General features: G+C 60.0%; 2 protein-coding genes across 2 annotated transcripts in view; both read left to right on the top strand.

The window, feature by feature from the left end:
• Window positions 1-4,266: 4,266 nt before the first annotated feature.
• RNF166 (ring finger protein 166) lies at window positions 4,267-8,778 on the top strand. The gene is made up of 5 exons (XM_008074734.1): window positions 4,267-4,460; window positions 5,984-6,096; window positions 6,505-6,619; window positions 6,879-6,986; window positions 7,719-8,778. Exons 2-5 carry the CDS (start codon window positions 5,999-6,001, stop codon window positions 7,782-7,784), a joined length of 387 nt encoding a protein of 128 aa, XP_008072925.1. The 5' UTR covers window positions 4,267-4,460; window positions 5,984-5,998; the 3' UTR covers window positions 7,785-8,778.
• Window positions 8,779-16,040: 7,262 nt separating this feature from the next.
• Window positions 16,041-17,904, top strand: part of SNAI3 (snail family transcriptional repressor 3) — an 8,980-nt gene continuing 7,116 nt past the window's right edge. The window contains exon 1 of the mRNA XM_021707409.1: window positions 16,041-16,191. Within this exon, the coding sequence (XP_021563084.1) occupies window positions 16,041-16,191 (151 nt within the window). The remainder of the gene's footprint in view (window positions 16,192-17,904) is intronic.

Here is a 17,904-nt window from a genome sequence, read left to right as displayed (position 1 = left end):
TGGAGCCCGGCTCGCGGAGGCTCGGGGACGGCGGACCCCGGGCTCTCCGCAGCGCCGCCCGGCCTCGGACGCTCGCTCCAGCCGACCCCTTTGCCCGCCGGCTTCCGCCCCACCTCGGCTCGCGGGGACTCCTTGCGGCCCTGCCCGCGCTCGGCGTCCCCGGGGCCGCTAACGGCCAGGCGGGCCGCTGGGCACTCCGAGGGCAGCAGAGGCGGCCGCTGCGCCAGTCCCAGGGAATCCGGTCGTGCGGAGGCTGGGTGGGCAGTGGTGAATAAATGACTGGTGGCCCTTGCGGCTAGCTCTGGCTCCCACGGACGTCTGTCTGTCCCTCAACTTAAGAGAGGGCTTGTTTGGAGTCTGCGGGTGTGATGTTTATTTTGAAAGAGAACTTGGGTCCTGGCAGGCCTTTGAGCACCCCGGCAGGCTGGCCGGCAGGGGGACAGATGCCCGCACCTCGCCGGGGTTTGCAGCTGCACCGGGCCCACAGCGACCCCTCTCAGGAAGGAAACTTGAGGATGTGGCTCTGCTCCCGGGGGAGAGCCCGCTCAAGCCTGATCTGCCAGCCCTGCTGGGAGGAAACCGAGATCCGTGTCTGCTCCAGACCTTTCTTCTCAGTGCTGAATAATACAGGTCTTGTGCAAAATTAGCAGGATAGGGCGGGTGACTCCCTGCAGACGACCAAGCCTCTGAGTAGGGGGATTGGGGGGTTGCACCAAGGCTGGCAGAAGGCCCTGGAACACTCTGCAAACAAAGGCAGCTCACCCGGGAGGCTCTTGATACAAGGAGGGACTGCTAGGTGGGTATGTGCTGCTACCGGGTGAGGCGGCAGGGACCGTTTCAGGATCCGGGACCGCTTTCATGTTCCCGCCCATACCCAGAGAGCCCTGGGACATCTCCTGTGAGGGTGCTCAGGGTGCTGCTCCTGCGCCTGTATCATTGCTGTGATGTCTTGGCAGCGCAGCCTCTGAACCGGACTGACTTCTTGTGAGCACATTCTAGCGGTTCTCCTATGTTGTGATCTGCACCCTTCTCTCTGTTCCTGAGAACAGATAGGTGTGGGCCATAGCACTTCCGTTTCCTAGTTGCGCAACTTGGTATGCACCCTTTCTTTTTCTTCCACTCGTCTTAAAATGTGGTTTTCATGACACAGAGTACGGAGCAAGCAGAACCATAGAAGCATCTCTCCCACAAGCCCTCTTTCTGTGGCAGGCGTGGACAGCCCTCCTGCCCCCCCCTTTCCATGGCAGGCGTGGACGGTCTTCCTGGCCCCCTTTTCTGTGGCAGGCATGGACAGCCCTCCTGGCCCCCTTTCCGTGGCAGGTGTGGACAGCTCTCTGGCCCTCTTTCCATGCAGGTGTGGACAGTTCTCCTGGCCCCCTTTCCATGGCAGGCATGGACAGCTCTCCTGGCCCCTTGCTGGTCCCGCGAGAGCCTCATGCAGCCTTGTCTCTCTGAGCCTCCCCACTCACTGCTGCTCTGTCTATGGCTGTGCTCTCTCTGCTTCTGACTTCCTGTGGGTTTCATGTCAGGTGCTGCCACAGTGTGTGTGCAGATGAGCAGAGAAAGTTCCACTTGCATGGCCAATGAGACTGTTGCTGACAGTCTGGCACCCTCCCCTTCACGAGCTCCCTAGGGCAGTTCTTCCCAGAAGGTATTTTCTCATGGAGAGAGTGTCTTGGAGTGGGGGCAGGTGCCCTGCTCTTGTCAGAGGAAGGGGTCGTGGGCAGGGCAGGCCCTCCTGCAGCTGCTGGGGGAGCCTGGGGCCCCAGCGGGAGCTGTTGTCTATCACTTTGGGGGACAGCCTGAGCCATGAGTCCCATTGGGAACTGGAAGCTTGGTCATGAGCCTACCTGGAAGCCTCCCTCGGTAGACAACCTTGCCCACTCAGGAAAGTCTTGCCTGGGGGACTGGCCTGCTGCCTTGTAGATCTCTGAAACACCCTCCTGTCAGCATGTGCAGGAGGGCAGGGTGGGGGTGACACATCATGGCCCAGCGTCCACTCAGCAACCCCAAGCACTCACCAGGAGAGCTGTGTGCCATCGCCCCTGCCTCCACGAGGCTGTTACCGCCCCCACACCCCTGCCCATCCTTCTGCTGGGAAGCTGCTCTGCAGCCCTAGGCAGGCATAGGCAAGAGCCTCCCATGGGAGAAGCGGGCACTGCTCAGCTGCTGGCTCTCAGCACACTGGGTGGCAGTCACTGGAAACTAGGCCGGGGATGCTTTGTTCTGCCTCCTGCTCTTCAGGGACTGAGAGGCAGACACGGCCGGGCCGCCCTGCAGGCAGGCTAGGGTCCCTCTCCTGGTGTCCTGCTGGTGGAGGGCCAGGGCATGCATCTTCCTGAGACACCCGAGGGCCTCTGGGCGTCTTTCCTCCAAGACCTGCTTTCCTAAGCTTGCAGGGACCCTCTCCCTCCTGCCACATGTTGTGCCATGTGGCCACATCCTGCTGGGTTTCCAGCATTCTTGCTGGGAAGGGTGCATGTGACCCACGACTCGCACTTTCCAGTGCACCGTTCAGTGCTTCTAATGTGTTCAGCTATCCAACCGTCCTGCAGAAGGAAGCCCAGTGCCCAAGCCCACCCATCTGTGTTCTCTCTCTGGATTTGCCTTGGTGGTGCATCACGGAAATAGGACTGACTCTGTGCTCTGCATCGTCTGGTCCCGCATCTTCCACCCAGCCCCCTGTTCTTGGGGCCTGCCGTGCGCAGGCACGTCGGGGTTTTACCTCTCAGGCCGGGCATCATTCCCATGTGTGTATGCCATGCTCTATCCCTCCACCTACTGGGGCCTGGGCCACTTCCTCCGCTGCAGCCGTGAGTGCCTTGTGCAGAGCTCCCTGCAGGCTCTCTGTGAAGATCCTTCCTGTGATGGGGGAGTCAGGGACAGCCCCAGGAATGCTGTCTCCTTCACAGACCTGCTGATGGGGGCGTCTCCTTCACAGACCTGCTGATGGCCTGGGGAGGCCTTACTCTCTCGCGTGGGCAGTGATGAACTGGCGGTCTCTACCCTTCAGGAAGAGTTTTGTCAGGAACATCCACTTTCTGACAGGTCCCAGGTCTTAGGGTGAATCTTGCCTTCTCTCATGTGCAAGGGACTAGCCAGGCAGGTGGCTGGGAAGAGGGAAAGCAGGAGGGACTGGAGATGCCTCTGGGTGGTCTCTGCTTGCGCTCTCAGCCTGACTGCAGCAGAGGGACCTTTTCTTCAGAAGAACATAGAATCTCTCAATGGCCCATCGCTTAGCTGAGTCACCTGTAAAACCAGAAACATCCTCCCACCCCCTCTGCCCACCAGAGTTCCTGCCCTGGCCCATGGCCCAGCTGCTGGCGTGCACAGGCAGGAAACTGCACACCGACTTCTGCAGTCGGTGGCGCTGGTGTATCTGTGGGATTGGGTGGCTCCCCTGCACACAGAGCCTGTCCTGGGGCTCCAGCTCTCTCTGTCCCTGTGCTCCGGCACCATTTGCTATTAGGCTGTCCCCACACCCCTTCTCAGAGAGGGGCTCTAGGTCACGCAGTTCGCTCTCTAGCTCCCGCTGGAATCTCCGGGCTGGGGTGCAGTATATGGGGGGGTGCTTGTGACTGGGGAGACGCCCACTACCTAGAGCTGGAGTGCATGAGGGCCTCTAGGGCATGGTGTCTGTCCTCACAAGGTGGGTGTCCTAGGGGCAGTGCCAAAAGCCAGGGCCCATGGGCACCTGAGGTGTCCCTGAGCTGGCTCACACTCACCTAGCCTCCACCTAGACGCAGCACCCCTCCTGCCTGGGAAGCCATCCTGGGTGGAGACTCTCCCTGGCCTCTGGGCATGCTACCACTTGGCCACTTTGGCTCTGCCCTGTCCAACGAGACCAGACACCCCTAGGGCTTGGCAGTTTTCCTCCCCACAACTGTTAGTGACTTTACTCCCAGAGTAAGCACTTGGATAGTTTCCAGGACCCCTGGGCTGCACCCCACCCCAGAGCCCTTGAAGTATGGTCACCACCACAGGCGGATGGGCCTGGCAGGCAGAGGCTAGGCCTTCTGCCCATGGGAGCTCTCACGGGCTGATGCATGGTGGAGGGCTGGAGCCACAACCCTGCCCACAGCCCAAAAACAGGGTCTGACCGTTGGGGACCAGAACCACCATGTAGCACAATGGGGCCTCTGCAGCTGGCAGGCCTTAGGCGTAGGAGTGACCGTTTCCAGGAACATGGCCAGCAGAGAAGGATCTGCCCCTGAGGACCCTGCAAGGGCCAGTGGGAGGGGCCACTGAGGCTGGTATGGTTTGGGAGGCCCGTGGCCAGCCCTTAGGCCCGTGTTCCCTGCAGGTTCTGCGGGGCGTGCCTCCAGCCATGCCTGCAGGTGCCATCACCCCTGTGCCCGCTCTGCCGCCTACCCTTTGACCCCAAGAAGGTAGAAAAGGCCGCCCATGTGGAGAAGCAGCTCTCATCCTACAAGGCGCCCTGTCGAGGCTGCAACAAGAAGGTACCGCCCGCTGGTCACCTGGGCCGGGGAGGGGCACTCAAGGGGCAACTTCAGGCCCCATTCTGCTTGCCTTTCTGTTGAGTGATGGCCCAGCCCCTCCCTCCCATCGGCTCCTTCCCGTGTGACAGCCAACGGGAGCAGCGCTGCCAGAGCTCCTGGACCTCCAGAGCCCATGTGTGTGTGATGCATGCAGTCCCCTGTGCAGCCCTAGGGTTCATGGGGCTGCGCCTGTGGGCTGTGACAGATGGGAGAGGCAGCGGCTCTAGGGGGCTCTGAGATGGGGGGAGGAGTATAGGCACAGGCAGAGCCAATGGCCCAGGAGTCCGCTCCCAAGGGCCTGTAGGGTCATGGGCTGGGTGTACTTCTCCATCCTCCCAAGCCTGACCTGCACCTGCTGTCCTCCCTACATGCCACCTGCCCGAGGTGGGGCGCCCCGCTGGCCCCTCTGCCCCAGGAGGACTGAGCAGCCTGGATTCACTTTAGATTTTCCTCTCACTACTCTGCCACCGCTCAGGCTCCAGTCCTGCGAAGCTGTCACATGACAGCAGCCCTTGGACTGTGTCCTCAGGGTCAGAGACCAGGCGTCCAGGGGCTGCTCTGGACTCCAGGGGGCAAGGTTGAGCCACAGCTCCTTGGTCCTGTGGGCCTCCCAGCTCCCCACTGCTTATGCTTTCTCTATCCTGGGTGACAGAAAGGACCGGGGCCTTCCACATGCCACAGTCTTGCGGCTCTCACCCACGTCTCCCAGCATTCTGTCTCCCTGCCATGTGCCAGGCTGTGAAGGGCCTGGGTCGGGCTGTGAAGGGCTGTGGGCAGGACTGGGTGCTGCTGTATCCAGAGTTTGGATCTCGTGGTCTTGACCCTGGACACTGGGTTGGATGGCATGTGGAGGACAGTGCTCTGCTTTCAGGGAAGCAGGTGCCCTTCACCTGCCCTCAGCTCTGTGAGACATCTGTTCTCAGCCAATGGCATTTCCTGAGAGGTGGGACCTTGGGGGCTCCACCACCCAGGAGGCTGGCCGTGGCCACCTCCCTTCCTGGGCCGTGGATTTGAACATACTGGGCTCTACCTCTTCCCATTTCCCTTTTCTGGCAGGTTTCTGTCTCTGGCAACAGTGACTTGAGGTGACCCTGGGTCATTGTATTGTGACACCCATGTGGATTTCCTCAAATGACATTTGTCTAGGATAATTTTTTACGCTGGTCCCACCAGGGGGTGGGTTTTCTCCCTAATAAATTCTGCCCCCTCCTTCGCTGGGGTCCCCCTTCCTGTTGGATGGTCTCCAGGGACTCCTGGCATCCACTAAGTGAAATGTCTGTGGTGGCACCTGCTCTGAGCTGTGGGTCTCTGAGGACCCTGCACTTGGGGTCTCCTCGCTGCAGGTGTTCACTCAGCCTCCCAGAAGCCCTGCTGGCTGCTGGGACCTTGGCTGTGTAGGAGCAGAAGGCTGGGTGCCCTTGCTGCCATGGTGCCTTGGACTGCCCTTCCTGACCCTGAGGACGCCCTTGCGCCCTGTTCCTTAGGTGACGCTGGCCAAGATGCGAGTGCACGTTTCCTCCTGCCTGAAGGTCCAGGAGCAGATGGCCAACTGCCCCAAGTTTGTCCCTGTGGTGCCCTCATCCCAGCCCATCCCCAGGTGGGCCGCACGCTAGGGGAGGGTACGGGGCTCAGCTCACCTCGCTTCTTCATCCATAAGGAGCGGATGAAGTGCTCCCAGTCCCTGAGAGGCGGGGTTGCCCCGGGGACTGTGGCGCTCTGGGGAGGGCCTTGCCATCCTGCAGGAAGTACCTGTGGAGGCTGGGCCACCCGGGATGGGGACATCTCAGGGGTCAGGAGCAAGAGGAGGGTGCAGCCAGACCCACACAGTGCCTCGCAGCAGATGGGTGGGCCACTGGGTCCCCTTGGGCCTGCCGGGCGTCGGGGGAGGAGAGGGCCTGGCATGTCCTCTGGAGGCCTGTGGAGGGCAGGCTGGGCCCGGCCTGGTGGCGTGACGCAGGCCCATGCCCCTCGGCCCCCAGCCGCCACTCACCGCCCTGCCCCCCAGCAACATCCCCAACAGGTCCACCTTCGCCTGCCCGTACTGTGGTGCCCGCAACCTGGACCAGCAAGAGCTGGTGAAGCACTGCGTGGACAGCCACCGCAGCGACCCCAACCGTGTGGTGAGTGCCCATCCGGAAGGGCCCTGCCTGGGAGGCCTGGGGGGTGGGCATGAGTCCAGGGTGCACCAGATGGTGGGAGTGGTCAGTGCCAAGTTCAGGGCAGCACTTCGTAGGGCTTGGTGGCAAGGTCTCAGCAGCCAAGGCCCAGCTCTGTGCGCCTCAGTCTAGGCAAGCAGGGTGCACAGCCGGGGGCTGCGGAGGGTGGCACCCCAGGTGCCGGAGGGCCTGCCCAGCACCCACTCACACCAGCCTGTTGCAGGTGTGTCCCATCTGCTCGGCCATGCCCTGGGGTGACCCCAGCTACAAGAGCGCCAACTTCCTGCAGCACCTGCTCCACCGGCACAAGTTCTCCTACGACACCTTTGTGGTGGGTGTCCTGCTGCGGTGCCCTGCCCCCCCGCGCATGCCCTCAGCCAGTCTTAGGGGCCCTCGTTTTAATCAGAGGAAGCTCTAGCCAAGCTCACTCAGGGGCGGGGCCCTCCTACGGTTATGGGCCGGAAGGCGGGGTGAGAAATGGCCAGGTCTGAGTGACCACTAGAGGGCGCCACAGCCTCCCAGGTGAGGCTCTGCCCAGGGCCAGTGGGCTGCCTTCTGGCCCTGCAGAGCCCAGCAAGGTGAACTGGCCTCCCCTACGGGCTTTCTGGGAATCCCCAGCATTTTCACACTCCACTGTCTCCCTCCCCACAGTGGGTCAGACGTTACAGCCCCCAGGTCTGCAGCCCCTCTCCACACTCCCCTAGCCCTGTATATTCCTGGTGACGCTGTCGCCTCCTGCCAGCTGCCCAGGACTCACTACCCAGTTCCTACAGACGAGGGTGAAAGAAAGCCCTGCACTCTGGGTTCCACCAGGCATACAGCCACTGAGCCCTCAGGGAATCCACTCAGGATGAGAACCCAGGAGGCCGCTCACTGCCACATGGAGTGGTTGACACCTTCTCATCCCACAGAGGACAAACAGGTCCCCAAAGGACCACGTCCTTCCCAGTCCTGCAGGCGGGGAGCAGGATCCTGGAGGGACAGGCACTTTGCGGGGGAGTGCAGCCCGGCAGCCCTGGGCTCCTGAGGCCTGCAGCCCGTCTCCTCCCCCTTGCATCCTCAGGACTATAGCATCGATGAGGAGGCTGCCTTCCAGGCCGCGCTGGCCCTGTCTCTCTCTGAGAACTGACGTGGCGATGCCATCACCTGCCCGCGCCTGGGGTCGAAGACGCCCTCAAAGGACAGGGCCGTGTCCCCTCCTGCTCTGCAGAGTAATGCACCTGGGGCCAGAGGTGCCTCCACTCGTGTCCGGAAGGGCAGGCCACGAGCCTTGAGAGGACTGGCCGCCACCCTCTGCCGTCAGCGGGGCCGCCGTGGCCTGGTGCATCGCTGGGCTCTTCGGTGCTGTGGCCGAGCGGGCTCCCGGGCAGGGCCCCCAGAACGTGGAGCCGCCGGCTGTCTCTCCAAAGCCATGACACCCCTCGTGGGGAGGGGGCGCCGGTGCCTGGGCCCTGCAGCCTGCCCGGCCTGCTTCCCCCACGTGTTTGGTACTGGCTTTTGTGATACTTAGAAACCGGCACCTTTTCTATCTTCCCCAGTGTGAAAACCTTTTCACGTTTTATAGAGCAAAGACAAAGCATTCCTCTTCATATCGCAATATCCGTGTTTGACTAGGAATAATAGTATTTTTATGGAACATTTACAAAATTATATTTTTTAAAAAAACAATCAAAAATAAGCAGTGTAGGGTCGGGCCAAGGAGGGATGGCATGATAGGGTGGCTGCTGGAACGAACCTGGGCCAAGGCATCCTGGGTGCTAGGTCAGGGCAGGCGTGGCCTGCAGGCTCCACATACCAGGCTTCCCATGACTTGCGGCTTCTCCCTGATAAAACCAGGAAGAAATCACACCCTGGCCATTCACTGTGGCTGTGCCTGGAGGAGGCAGGGAGAGCAGGGTAGGGGCCTCTAATCGCCAGGTACTGGCCTCAGTTTCATCACCTGCCAAAGCTGACCATGTCTTGCCTCAGGCAGGGACCGCCCAGCGGAGGGTAGCTCAGGGTCTGGGCAGGGGCCTACTTGGTGGGGTTGGGCAGAAGCGCGGGTCAGCACTCTTGTCCTGTTCATAGCATTAATTATTGCTGTCTTTTAAAAAAAATTTAAATAAAACGTTTCAGAGCAACTACAGCAGTCTCGGCGGTGGTGCTATCCTCCCTTGGGGTCCCCAGCCTCCTCCCCAAGACAACCTTCTGACTCCTCCCTGGACCCAGTGGCTTAGGCCTCCTGCCAGCTGCTCGTGGCGCCCAGGCCCTGTGTTCTCCAGCTCACTGAGGGCCTTCAGAAGTCGCCAGGAGTTGTTGCTGGCTCATCCAGGCAGCGGCCGTTGAAGACAGTCCACGGGTTCCCCTCCCCCATCCCGGGTGCTCTGCTCACCCCCTTCTGGCAGTGTCTCCCAGGCAGCTCAAGGGAGACGAGCCAGACCAGTCTACCCCATATGAAGCAGGGCTGGCTCCGAGTGCCTTCAGGGGCCACTGGGGGCCCAACCTCCCCTTCCAATGGCTCTTGACCCTGCCAAGGCTCCTGCATCAGGGAAGCCCTCCTCACCCAGCAGTGCCGGGCTCTGGGGACAGCAGAGCCACCTGCCACGTGCCCATCCCCATGGCTCTCCAGAGGGGCTCACAGCATCCCCAGGGACCGCCTGCCCTGAGCTACCCACAAGCCCTCATCTGGTGCCCAGCAAGGCTGTCTGTGACCACCGTCTGGCCACCAGCCATGCCTGGCCACGGCCCTTGGTGGGCACTCCCCATGGGAGCAGACAGGCAGTTCCCCAAGCCCAGGCCTGCTCCATCTGGCCACAGTGACACAGGGGCCTGTCACAGGGCATGACCCTGTGCACCCAGGAAGCCCAGAGGCAGCTTTGGGCCTTGTCTCAGCAGGTCCTGACCCCCACGGCACCTCGGGAGGTGGTGCCTGCGTCACTGCTTTCCTGTAGGGACTGGAGCACTTACCCAGTCTAGGTGGTCCCCCCCAGGAAGGGAGGGAGGAGCCATAGCTGTCCTGGCCCAGCAGTGTGGACATGGCTGGGACTGTGTGCCACCCGGGCTCTGCGTGGCCCTAGCTGTGTCATCCTCGGCTCTGAGGACCCCTCCCAGGTCACCACCTGGGGAGTGGGCAGGGCTTTGGATGTTGGGGTGGGGTGGGGCAAGAGAAGGAAAAACTCCCTGGGCCCCGCTGATGCTCATGCTGTTGCTGGGACTGATGTTTCAGGGCCTCTGGCTCCCGGGAGGGAGGACAAGGAAGGAGCCTCCCTCTACGTTTCTCCCACCCGACTGGGTCCCCGTCCCTGAGAGCTATGTGGATTGCACTGCCCTGAGAGAATGGTAAGCATCTGCCTATGATATGCAGGTGGCACCCGAGTCATAGCAGAGAAAATAGAGCATCAAGAGGGGAGCCCACCTGGGTCATGGGCACCCAGCAGCAGCAAGACCCTCTCAAGCCCCCTTCCACACCCCAGTCTCTCGACATTCCACCCAACGATGAATCCCACCTTGCCCCTCCACGTCTGGGCCCCTCGCCCCTTCCCCACCACAGCTCCAGTTTCCAAGGGTGCAGGGCATCCCATTCAGGCCTTTCATCCTAGCCATGGGGAGCCCAAAACCACGGGATGGCATCTAGCGAGGGTGCGACCTGGATCTTGGGCATCCTCTCAGATCACCCTGTGTGTCCAGGAGGGTCTGCCCAGGAGCAGTCATTGGAGTGACCTCACAAGGTAGGAACTCGGGGCTCAGCAGGCCCGGGCCCAAGCAAGTACCTGGCCTCCTTTTTGTGTTAGGGAAGCCCCGGGTGGAGCCAGGTGCCCGCCACCCACAGTGGGGCGGGGGGGTCCCAGCCAGGGCCGGAGGCTGCACCCCTCCTGCTACACAGGAAGCGGGGATAGGCCACAGCCCCTTGGGTCGGAGAGTTCCGAAGGCCTGGGTCTCCACCCTGGGGTCCGTGAGCATTGGACAGCACAGCGCCAAGCCAGCTTGTCCCAGGAGCTCCCAGGCCCCGCGGGCCCATCAGAGACCCGTGGCAACATGCCTTGGTTTCACATTATGCAACAGTGTGGGGAGCGTCTCTGGGTTGCCATTAGGGTCAGGTGGCCAGCCGCTTCCAGGATGCCCGGAATATCCCAAGAACAGAGACTCCCTGCCCCTGGCCAGGCCCCCTCCCCCAGCTCCGGGGCCCCCAAGAAACTGTCTGCAGTTCCTGCCCCGTGGCTGGCTCCTGGGGCATAGCAGGGTGTGCTGCTCCTCTCCAGAGTACACATGTGGGGAACAGAGGGCAGCAAGAGGCCCCCAGCTGCAGCCATTCCCCCAACATTGGCATGCCTGGCTGCAGCTGCCCCCTGGGGTCCCCTGGGCATGTGGTGGTGCAACAGGGTCCCTCCAAGGCAGGGCCACCTCATCTAGGCTCCCGAGGTCCTGGGAGGCAGGCAGAAGTCACTGCTCCGTTTCATGGATGAGGAAAGACTCGACGCCCTGCCCCAAGCTGCTGCAAGAGCGGGCAGGGCCCACCTTCAGTTGTCTGGCCCAGTCTGCACGTACCTAGCAACACACTTGAGTAGAGCTGGGACCAATCACATGTGACTGGGAACAACTGTCTGTCTCCTGGGTCTCTGTATCCCTTCCTTCCACAACGCTCCTCCGAACACCCCCTCGTTGAAAGAAGCTTAAGGCCAGGCTCCGTGGCTCAGCCTGTAATCCCAGCACTTTGGGAGGCCAAGATGAATGGCTTGCCCGAGCTTGCGGGTTCGAGACCAGCCCGGGCAGCTTGGCGAGACCTCTACAATAAATCAAAAATTAACTGGGCGTGGGAGCGCTCCTGTAGTGCCAGCTACTTTGAAGGCTGAGGCGGAAGGATTGCTGGAGACAGCAGGTCGACACTGGGGTGGCCATGAAAGGGCCACTGAACTCCAGCCTGGGCAACAGAGTGAGACTCCAACTCAAAAAAAAAAAAAAAGCTTAAATTCACTCACAGTAAGGCATCACAAGGTCACCTGGGCAAAAGTAGCCTGAGGAATGCATCTCCAGAAGCGACTCTTGGAGCAAGGGAGGGATGCATTTTGCAGGGTGAGGGGAAGACTCCAGATGGCACCCCCAGATCCCTGACCTGGAGGAAAGAGGCTGGCTGGGGGCTGCCCTGCCCCCTACCCCGACATACGACCGTGTCTTGGCCTCAGTGAAGAACAGGAGGAAGAGCCTAGGCTGGTGTGACTGTCTGCAGACCTGCGCCTCCCTCAAGAGTCAGTGCAGAGGGGGTGGGTGAGACAGGACCCCTGGGGGTGGGAGCAGCCCCAACAGGGTGTTTTTCTAGAAACTCTTAGCACACCTGGTATGTGGAGGGAGGATCTGCCGGGTGTCCCGGCGGACACAGGCTCTATGGCAGCTGGGTTCTTGCCCTAGTCCAGGATACTATGAGTGTCCCAGGGCTGCTGAAGCAAGGGGCCACACTCTGGAGGGCTTAAAACAACAGAAAATAGGTCTCTCCCAGCTCTAGGGCCAGCGGTCCAGCATCAAGGTGTGGACAGAGTTGGGTCCAAATTTCACCTCCTTTATAAGAACACTGGTCACTGGATTAGGGCCACTCTCATGACCTTGTCTTGACTTGGCGACATCTGTAGAGACCCTGTTTCCAAATGAGGTCACTCCTAGGCAGGTTGTTAGACTCTCTGAGATGTAGTTTTTCTCATCTGTAAAACTGTATATGAGGTATTTGTGAAGGAGGATGGAGGGCATGGGCATAACAGTGGGTATATTGAGGAGGTTTGGCAGGGATCAGATTGATAAAATGTAGATTAAGTGCCTAGTACTGGGAGTTTGGTATATACAACATACTCAGAGAAGTGGTGCTATCTTAAAAAAAAAAACAACAAGCCGTGCTCGGTGGCTCAGCCTGTCATCCCACGCCTTTGGGAGGCTGAGGTGAGTGGATTGCCTGAGCCCGCGGGTTCGAGACCCGCCTGGGCAGCAAGACCTCATCTCTACAATAAATCAAAAAATCAGCTGGGCATGGTAGCGCATGCCTGTAATTCCGGCTACTTGGAAGGCTGAGGCGGAAGGATCGCCGGAGCCCAGCAGGTCGAGGCTGCGGTGGCTGGGAGCGGCCACTGCACTCCAGCCTGGGCAACAGAGTGAGACTCCAACTCAAACAAAACAAAACAAAAACAAAAACAAATGAAGTCACATGCTCAGGGATGGGAATTAGGATTCTCACATCTTTTGGGGGACACAGCTGTCTGTCAACTCTGTGTCAGGCACCGTACACCAAGATGCAGAGAAGAGATAGTCACCTCTCTTTTGAGCCAGTTAGGGAAGAGACTCCGGGCACCACCCATCTACCCTGGGAAGGGTGGTCCCCAACAGAGCCGGAGTTGGTGGTCAGCCCCATTTCTGCTCTCTCCCCACCCAAGGTCTGCCCTGTCCTGTTTTGGGAAGGTACAGGAGCTGCCCAGGCCCCTGGGAGCCAGCTGCCCTGGCCCGGCCCAGGGTCATGTACCTGCTGGACACAGTAATTCAACACAAGGGTCACGGGGCAGTACCTGGAGACTCTCAGACCCACTGCAGCTCCTTCACAATGTGCCTTGAAGAGATGCCATGTCCTCCTGCACCACCTCCCACCCCAGGCCAGCAATACACAGAGAACAAGACCTGGGCACTCATCCTTGGTCTCCCACTACTCCGTGCTGGCTCGGCTCCTAGGAGGGAGCTGCAGGGGGTGCTGAGCTGCCTAATACCCGCCTCCCTCCTGCCCAACCAGGTTGCCATGTTAACCTCTTCCCTATGTCACTGGACAGAGCACAGACACTCAGGGGCCGGATCTCCGTGGACGGCCTGTCTTCCTCACAGCACAGGATAGTCCAGGGTCGTGTCTCCATGGGATGGCCTCGGCCTCCCCAATGACACAGGACACTCAGGAGCCATGTCTCCGTGGACAGCTTCGGCCTTCCCAGTGACAAAGGACACTCAGAGGTTGTGTCTCCGTGGGAAGGCCTTGGTATCCCCAGTGACGCAGGACACTCAGGGGTCTTGTCTCCGTGGATGACCTCGATCTCCCCAGTGACACATTCAGGAGTCATGTCTCCATGGACAGCCTCAGTCTTCTCAGTGACACTGGACACTCAGGGGCCATGTCTCCATGAGATAGCCTCCATCTTGCCAGTGACACAGGACACTCAGGGGCTGTGTCTCCATGGACAGCCTCAACCTCCTCAGTAACACAGGACACTCAGGGGCTGTGTCTTCATGGACGGTCTTGGTCTCCCCCACAGCTGGGAACAAGTTGTCTGCTCCTCACATGGCAGATGACAAGGTGGAAGGACCGTTGACACCAGTGGGGTGCAGGGGTGGAAGCAGCCCCCACGGACCCAGTGGACCCCTCTCCCAGCGGCTGGGGCTCATCTGCACACACACAGCCTGCAGGTCACATCGGAGCAGCTCCTGCAACTTCTCACCAGCAGCTGCATGCACACACATGCACAAACATGCATGCACCCACACCCAAACACTTGCATGCACATGACCTGTGTACACAGGCAGACATGCGCACAGAATCCCGCTTGGGCAGCTCTGTCCTCAGCTCTTCTGGCCAGCCCCGGGGCCCCTCAGCAGTACCACTTGCTCAGTGTGTCTGAGGCATCCACATCCGCCTGTTCCGCAGATTATGTGCTGTGTGAGGGGCTGTTCACAGGACAGTGCAGCACAGGCCTGCCTGGGCAGAGGAGGCCAACAACCCGACGGCCAGGCTGGCAGCCAGAGGCAAGAACTCAGTGGCATCTGTCCCGCCTGGGGATGACTCCTGCTTCCTGCCACTTGCTTTACATGGGCCATTTGGGTATTTGCCAGGACTCTAGGGAGACCACACCCTCCTCCCTAGACACATGGCCAGCTGACCCCTCATTTTTCTCTCTTTCCTCCTTTGTGTCTCTCTCTCTCCCTCTTTGTCTGTCTCTCTTTCCCTCTGTCTCTCACTCTCTCTCTTTCCCTTTCTCTCTTTTCCCCTCTGTCACTCTCTGTCTCTTTCTTTCCCGCTCTCTCTCTGTTTCTGTCTCTCTTTCCCTCTGTCTCTCTTTGTCTCTCTTTCCCTGTCCATTTCCACCCTCTGTCTCTCTTACTGTCTCTCTGTCTCTGTGTCTGTCTCTCTTTCTCTCTCTCTCTGTCTTCCCCCCCTCTTTGTCTCTCACTCTCTTGTCTCTCTCTTTCTCTCTCTCTCTTTTCCTCTCTCTCTCTCTTTCCCTCTGCCTGTCTCTCACTCTGTCTCTCTATCTCTCTCTTTTCCTCTCTGTCTCTTTTCCTCTCTGTTTCTCTTTCCTTCTCTCTCTGTCTCTCTTTCCCTCTCTCTCTGTCTCTCTTTCCCCCCCGTCTCTATCCCTCTCTCTCTGTCTCTCTCTGTTCCCTCTCTGTTTCTCTTTCCTTCTCTCTCTGTCTCTCTCTTTCCCTCTCTGTCTCTCTCTCTGTCTCTGTCTCTTTCCCTCTCTCTCTGTCTCACTCTTCCCCTCTCTCTCTCTCTGTCTCTCTGTCTCTCTCTTTCCCTCCTCTCTGTCTCTGTCTCTCTCTCCCCACCTGACTCTTCACTCCTGCCTCGTGTGACAGGGATGGAGGACTGCCCTCCCCATTCGTGGCACCCTCCCTGCCGGGGTCTGTAATGAATCCCCGAGTGTGTTCCCTGCCATGGTAGACTGAATGTGCGCCTTCCCTGGAAGTTCCAGGGGCTGCCCAGGTCTGGTTTTCCCATCTCCCTGGAACACCAGGACAGAGTGCAAGTCTGGCAGGCATCACCTGGACATGGGTAGACACAAGCCACAGGGCACCCATGTAAGCAAGTGTCCCATGTGAGGGGCTCTTGGGCACCAGGCATCAGGCCATCTGCCAGATGGAAGAAGCTTCTCATGAAAGGACATGGTGGACACCACACCCACCCACATCCAAGTCCAGTCATTTCCTGGGAGGCTGGGGTGTCAGCAGCTGGGCACTGGAGCCCAGAGCAGCCGGGGGCTCTGAGACAACCATATCTGCCTCTCAGGACCCTCACATCACCATTGTCCCCACTGACCCCCAGTTCAAGAGCCACTGTCCTCCTAACAATCAAGATCCAAGGTGGTGTGCACAGCTATAGCGGTAGTGAATTCCCCGTCACTGCAGGTGACCAAGCACATGCTGGCCCCAGTTTGGTGGATGTAGGGATTTCAAGCACTAGATTCCAGTTTTCATGGGCCCATGACCTTGAATGGCCATGGGACTGCCCTGAGTCCTGGCATCTCAACCACGCCTGCTTTCTCGGTGAATGGCCAGCCTCTGCCCCAAGGCTGGGACAGTCAGGACCCAGCTGCCAGGCTTGCTCTGGGGGCCTTGCCCTTCACCCGCAGGCCTCCACTCAGGAGCACAGATAGGGTCTAAGCGCCCCCAGGGCATGGACAAGGGACCCAGAAAGGTCACGCTGTTTGGAGGTGCCAGATCCTCCTCTCTTGTTCATGAGCTCTGTGGACCCCCACCATGGACCCGACCATCGGCAGTTGTGTGGATGACAGGGCTCGTCCTCTCTGGGGCTGCTGTCTATGCAGGTGAGTGTTTCCGGGTCTGAGTCACAAACCCTCTCAGTGAGCCATCCAGGTGGTGGAGATACACACCTGTACACACATATGTGTGTCTCTTCCCAGCATCAGCATTGCCTCCACCATAAACCCAGAAAGACACAAACACACATGAAAGGACAAGTTCCTCAACTCAAGTGGAACTGGAACCACATCTCCCTTGGTCCCACAGATGAACTTGCAGCCCCTGGGTCTGACCCCCTGAAAACTCTCCTTGGGCATCTGCTGGAGGCAGATGGGAGGGCCAGGCTGCCCGGTCCCCGACACATGGTCAGCCCTGCGGTCCCAGATGTCAAGGGAAGACAGTGAGGACCTTCGTCCCTGCAGATCCTGTTCCAGTTCCAGGAGGGGCCGACCCAGGAGCCCGTGGGGTGGGATTCTGCTGCAGGGCGGAAGAGGGCTTAGCCCCCAGAGCCAATACTGGGGACCGAGGACATGGAGTGGGTGGAGATGGCCACCCTTCTCCCTGGGGCAGCCTGTGTATGGAGGGGCGAGCCTAAGGTCTTCCTCTGTGGGGCCCACAAGTCACCACCAAAGAGCATGTCTCACCACAGCGAGGGCAGTTCTGGGAGTCAGCAGAGACCTCACTCTTCCCTCCTGGCAGTTGGTTGTGGCAACCCCAGGAAAGCAACACACTGGTCCTACCCCAAGGGCGCCCGTGGAATCCCAGCGCTCTGGGCGTTTCCAGGGTGAGCACAGCAGCTCCTCACGGGAGGGCCGGAGTGTCCCTGCAAAATGTGGAACTCCAGCTGGGGTCAGGAGAGTGGGCCACCGCCTGGTGGCCACTCGTGGGGCATTGGGAGGGAGGCTGTGCGAGTGGAGGCTGGCTCAGGTATCTGCAGTGTTATCTCCATCAGGGAGGGGGAGAGGAGGCAGGGAGGCTAAAAATAGAACGCTTTCGAGGCGGGGAACAGGTGAATAAGCAAAAGACAGGCATGTGTCCTTTGAAATCCACACTCGCAGCAGGGCAGTGCCAAGCCTTGGCCACAGGAGAGACGGGCACCCATCCAGAGACTGACCCACCTACCCCCAAGTTACAGGACGTCCACGTGGAAAGGGACTCAGACACCAGGCATGGCTGTGCCCAGCTCTCTGTGGCATGGAGGATTCTCCGGGGGTGTGGCTTGCCCAGGTCACACACACAGGTGTCTCACACGACTCGCCCCTTTTATCACATGCCCTGTGACTGCATGGCTGAACCTGGGGACTCCACAAGTCCAGGCTCTGTCCTTTGTCCCAACCCAATGAGCTTGCTGAGGGGTGGCGCAGACTCTTAAAGCATTGTCTCCATAGGCGGACCCCTCGAGGACCTCAATCCACCCAGAAAGGGCCACTCTTCCCAAGCCACCTGTCCCTGGCTTGTTCCAGAGTACTGGTTCCTGGGTCGCCACCATGGCTGGGCCAGCTTTGGGCTTTCCGGACTTGTGCTCATGGGTCCTACTGTGCGGATTTGCAGAGGGAGGAGAGGGAGCGCCGCGAGGAGCGAGGGACGGCCGGGGCCCCCCAGGACTGGGCTCCACGGACGCCCCCTCGCTGTGTGGACTGGAACCCAGGTCCCTTCCACCTAGCCTTGAACTTTGCCCTTTAATCCACGTGGAGTGGGTGTCCAGGCCCGAGGGGTGGGTGTGTGACTCGACGCGCGCGCCAGAGAAGTCCCGTGGAGAGGACACCGGCGGCCACGCG

This window comes from Carlito syrichta, unplaced genomic scaffold, assembly GCF_000164805.1.
Source record: "Carlito syrichta isolate Samal-C Ts95f unplaced genomic scaffold, Tarsius_syrichta-2.0.1 Scaffold317439, whole genome shotgun sequence".
In the NCBI taxonomy this organism is placed as follows: Eukaryota; Metazoa; Chordata; class Mammalia; order Primates; family Tarsiidae; genus Carlito; species Carlito syrichta.
Note: the sequence above shows the minus strand (reverse complement) of the source record. Positions and strands in the feature narration are given on the sequence as shown.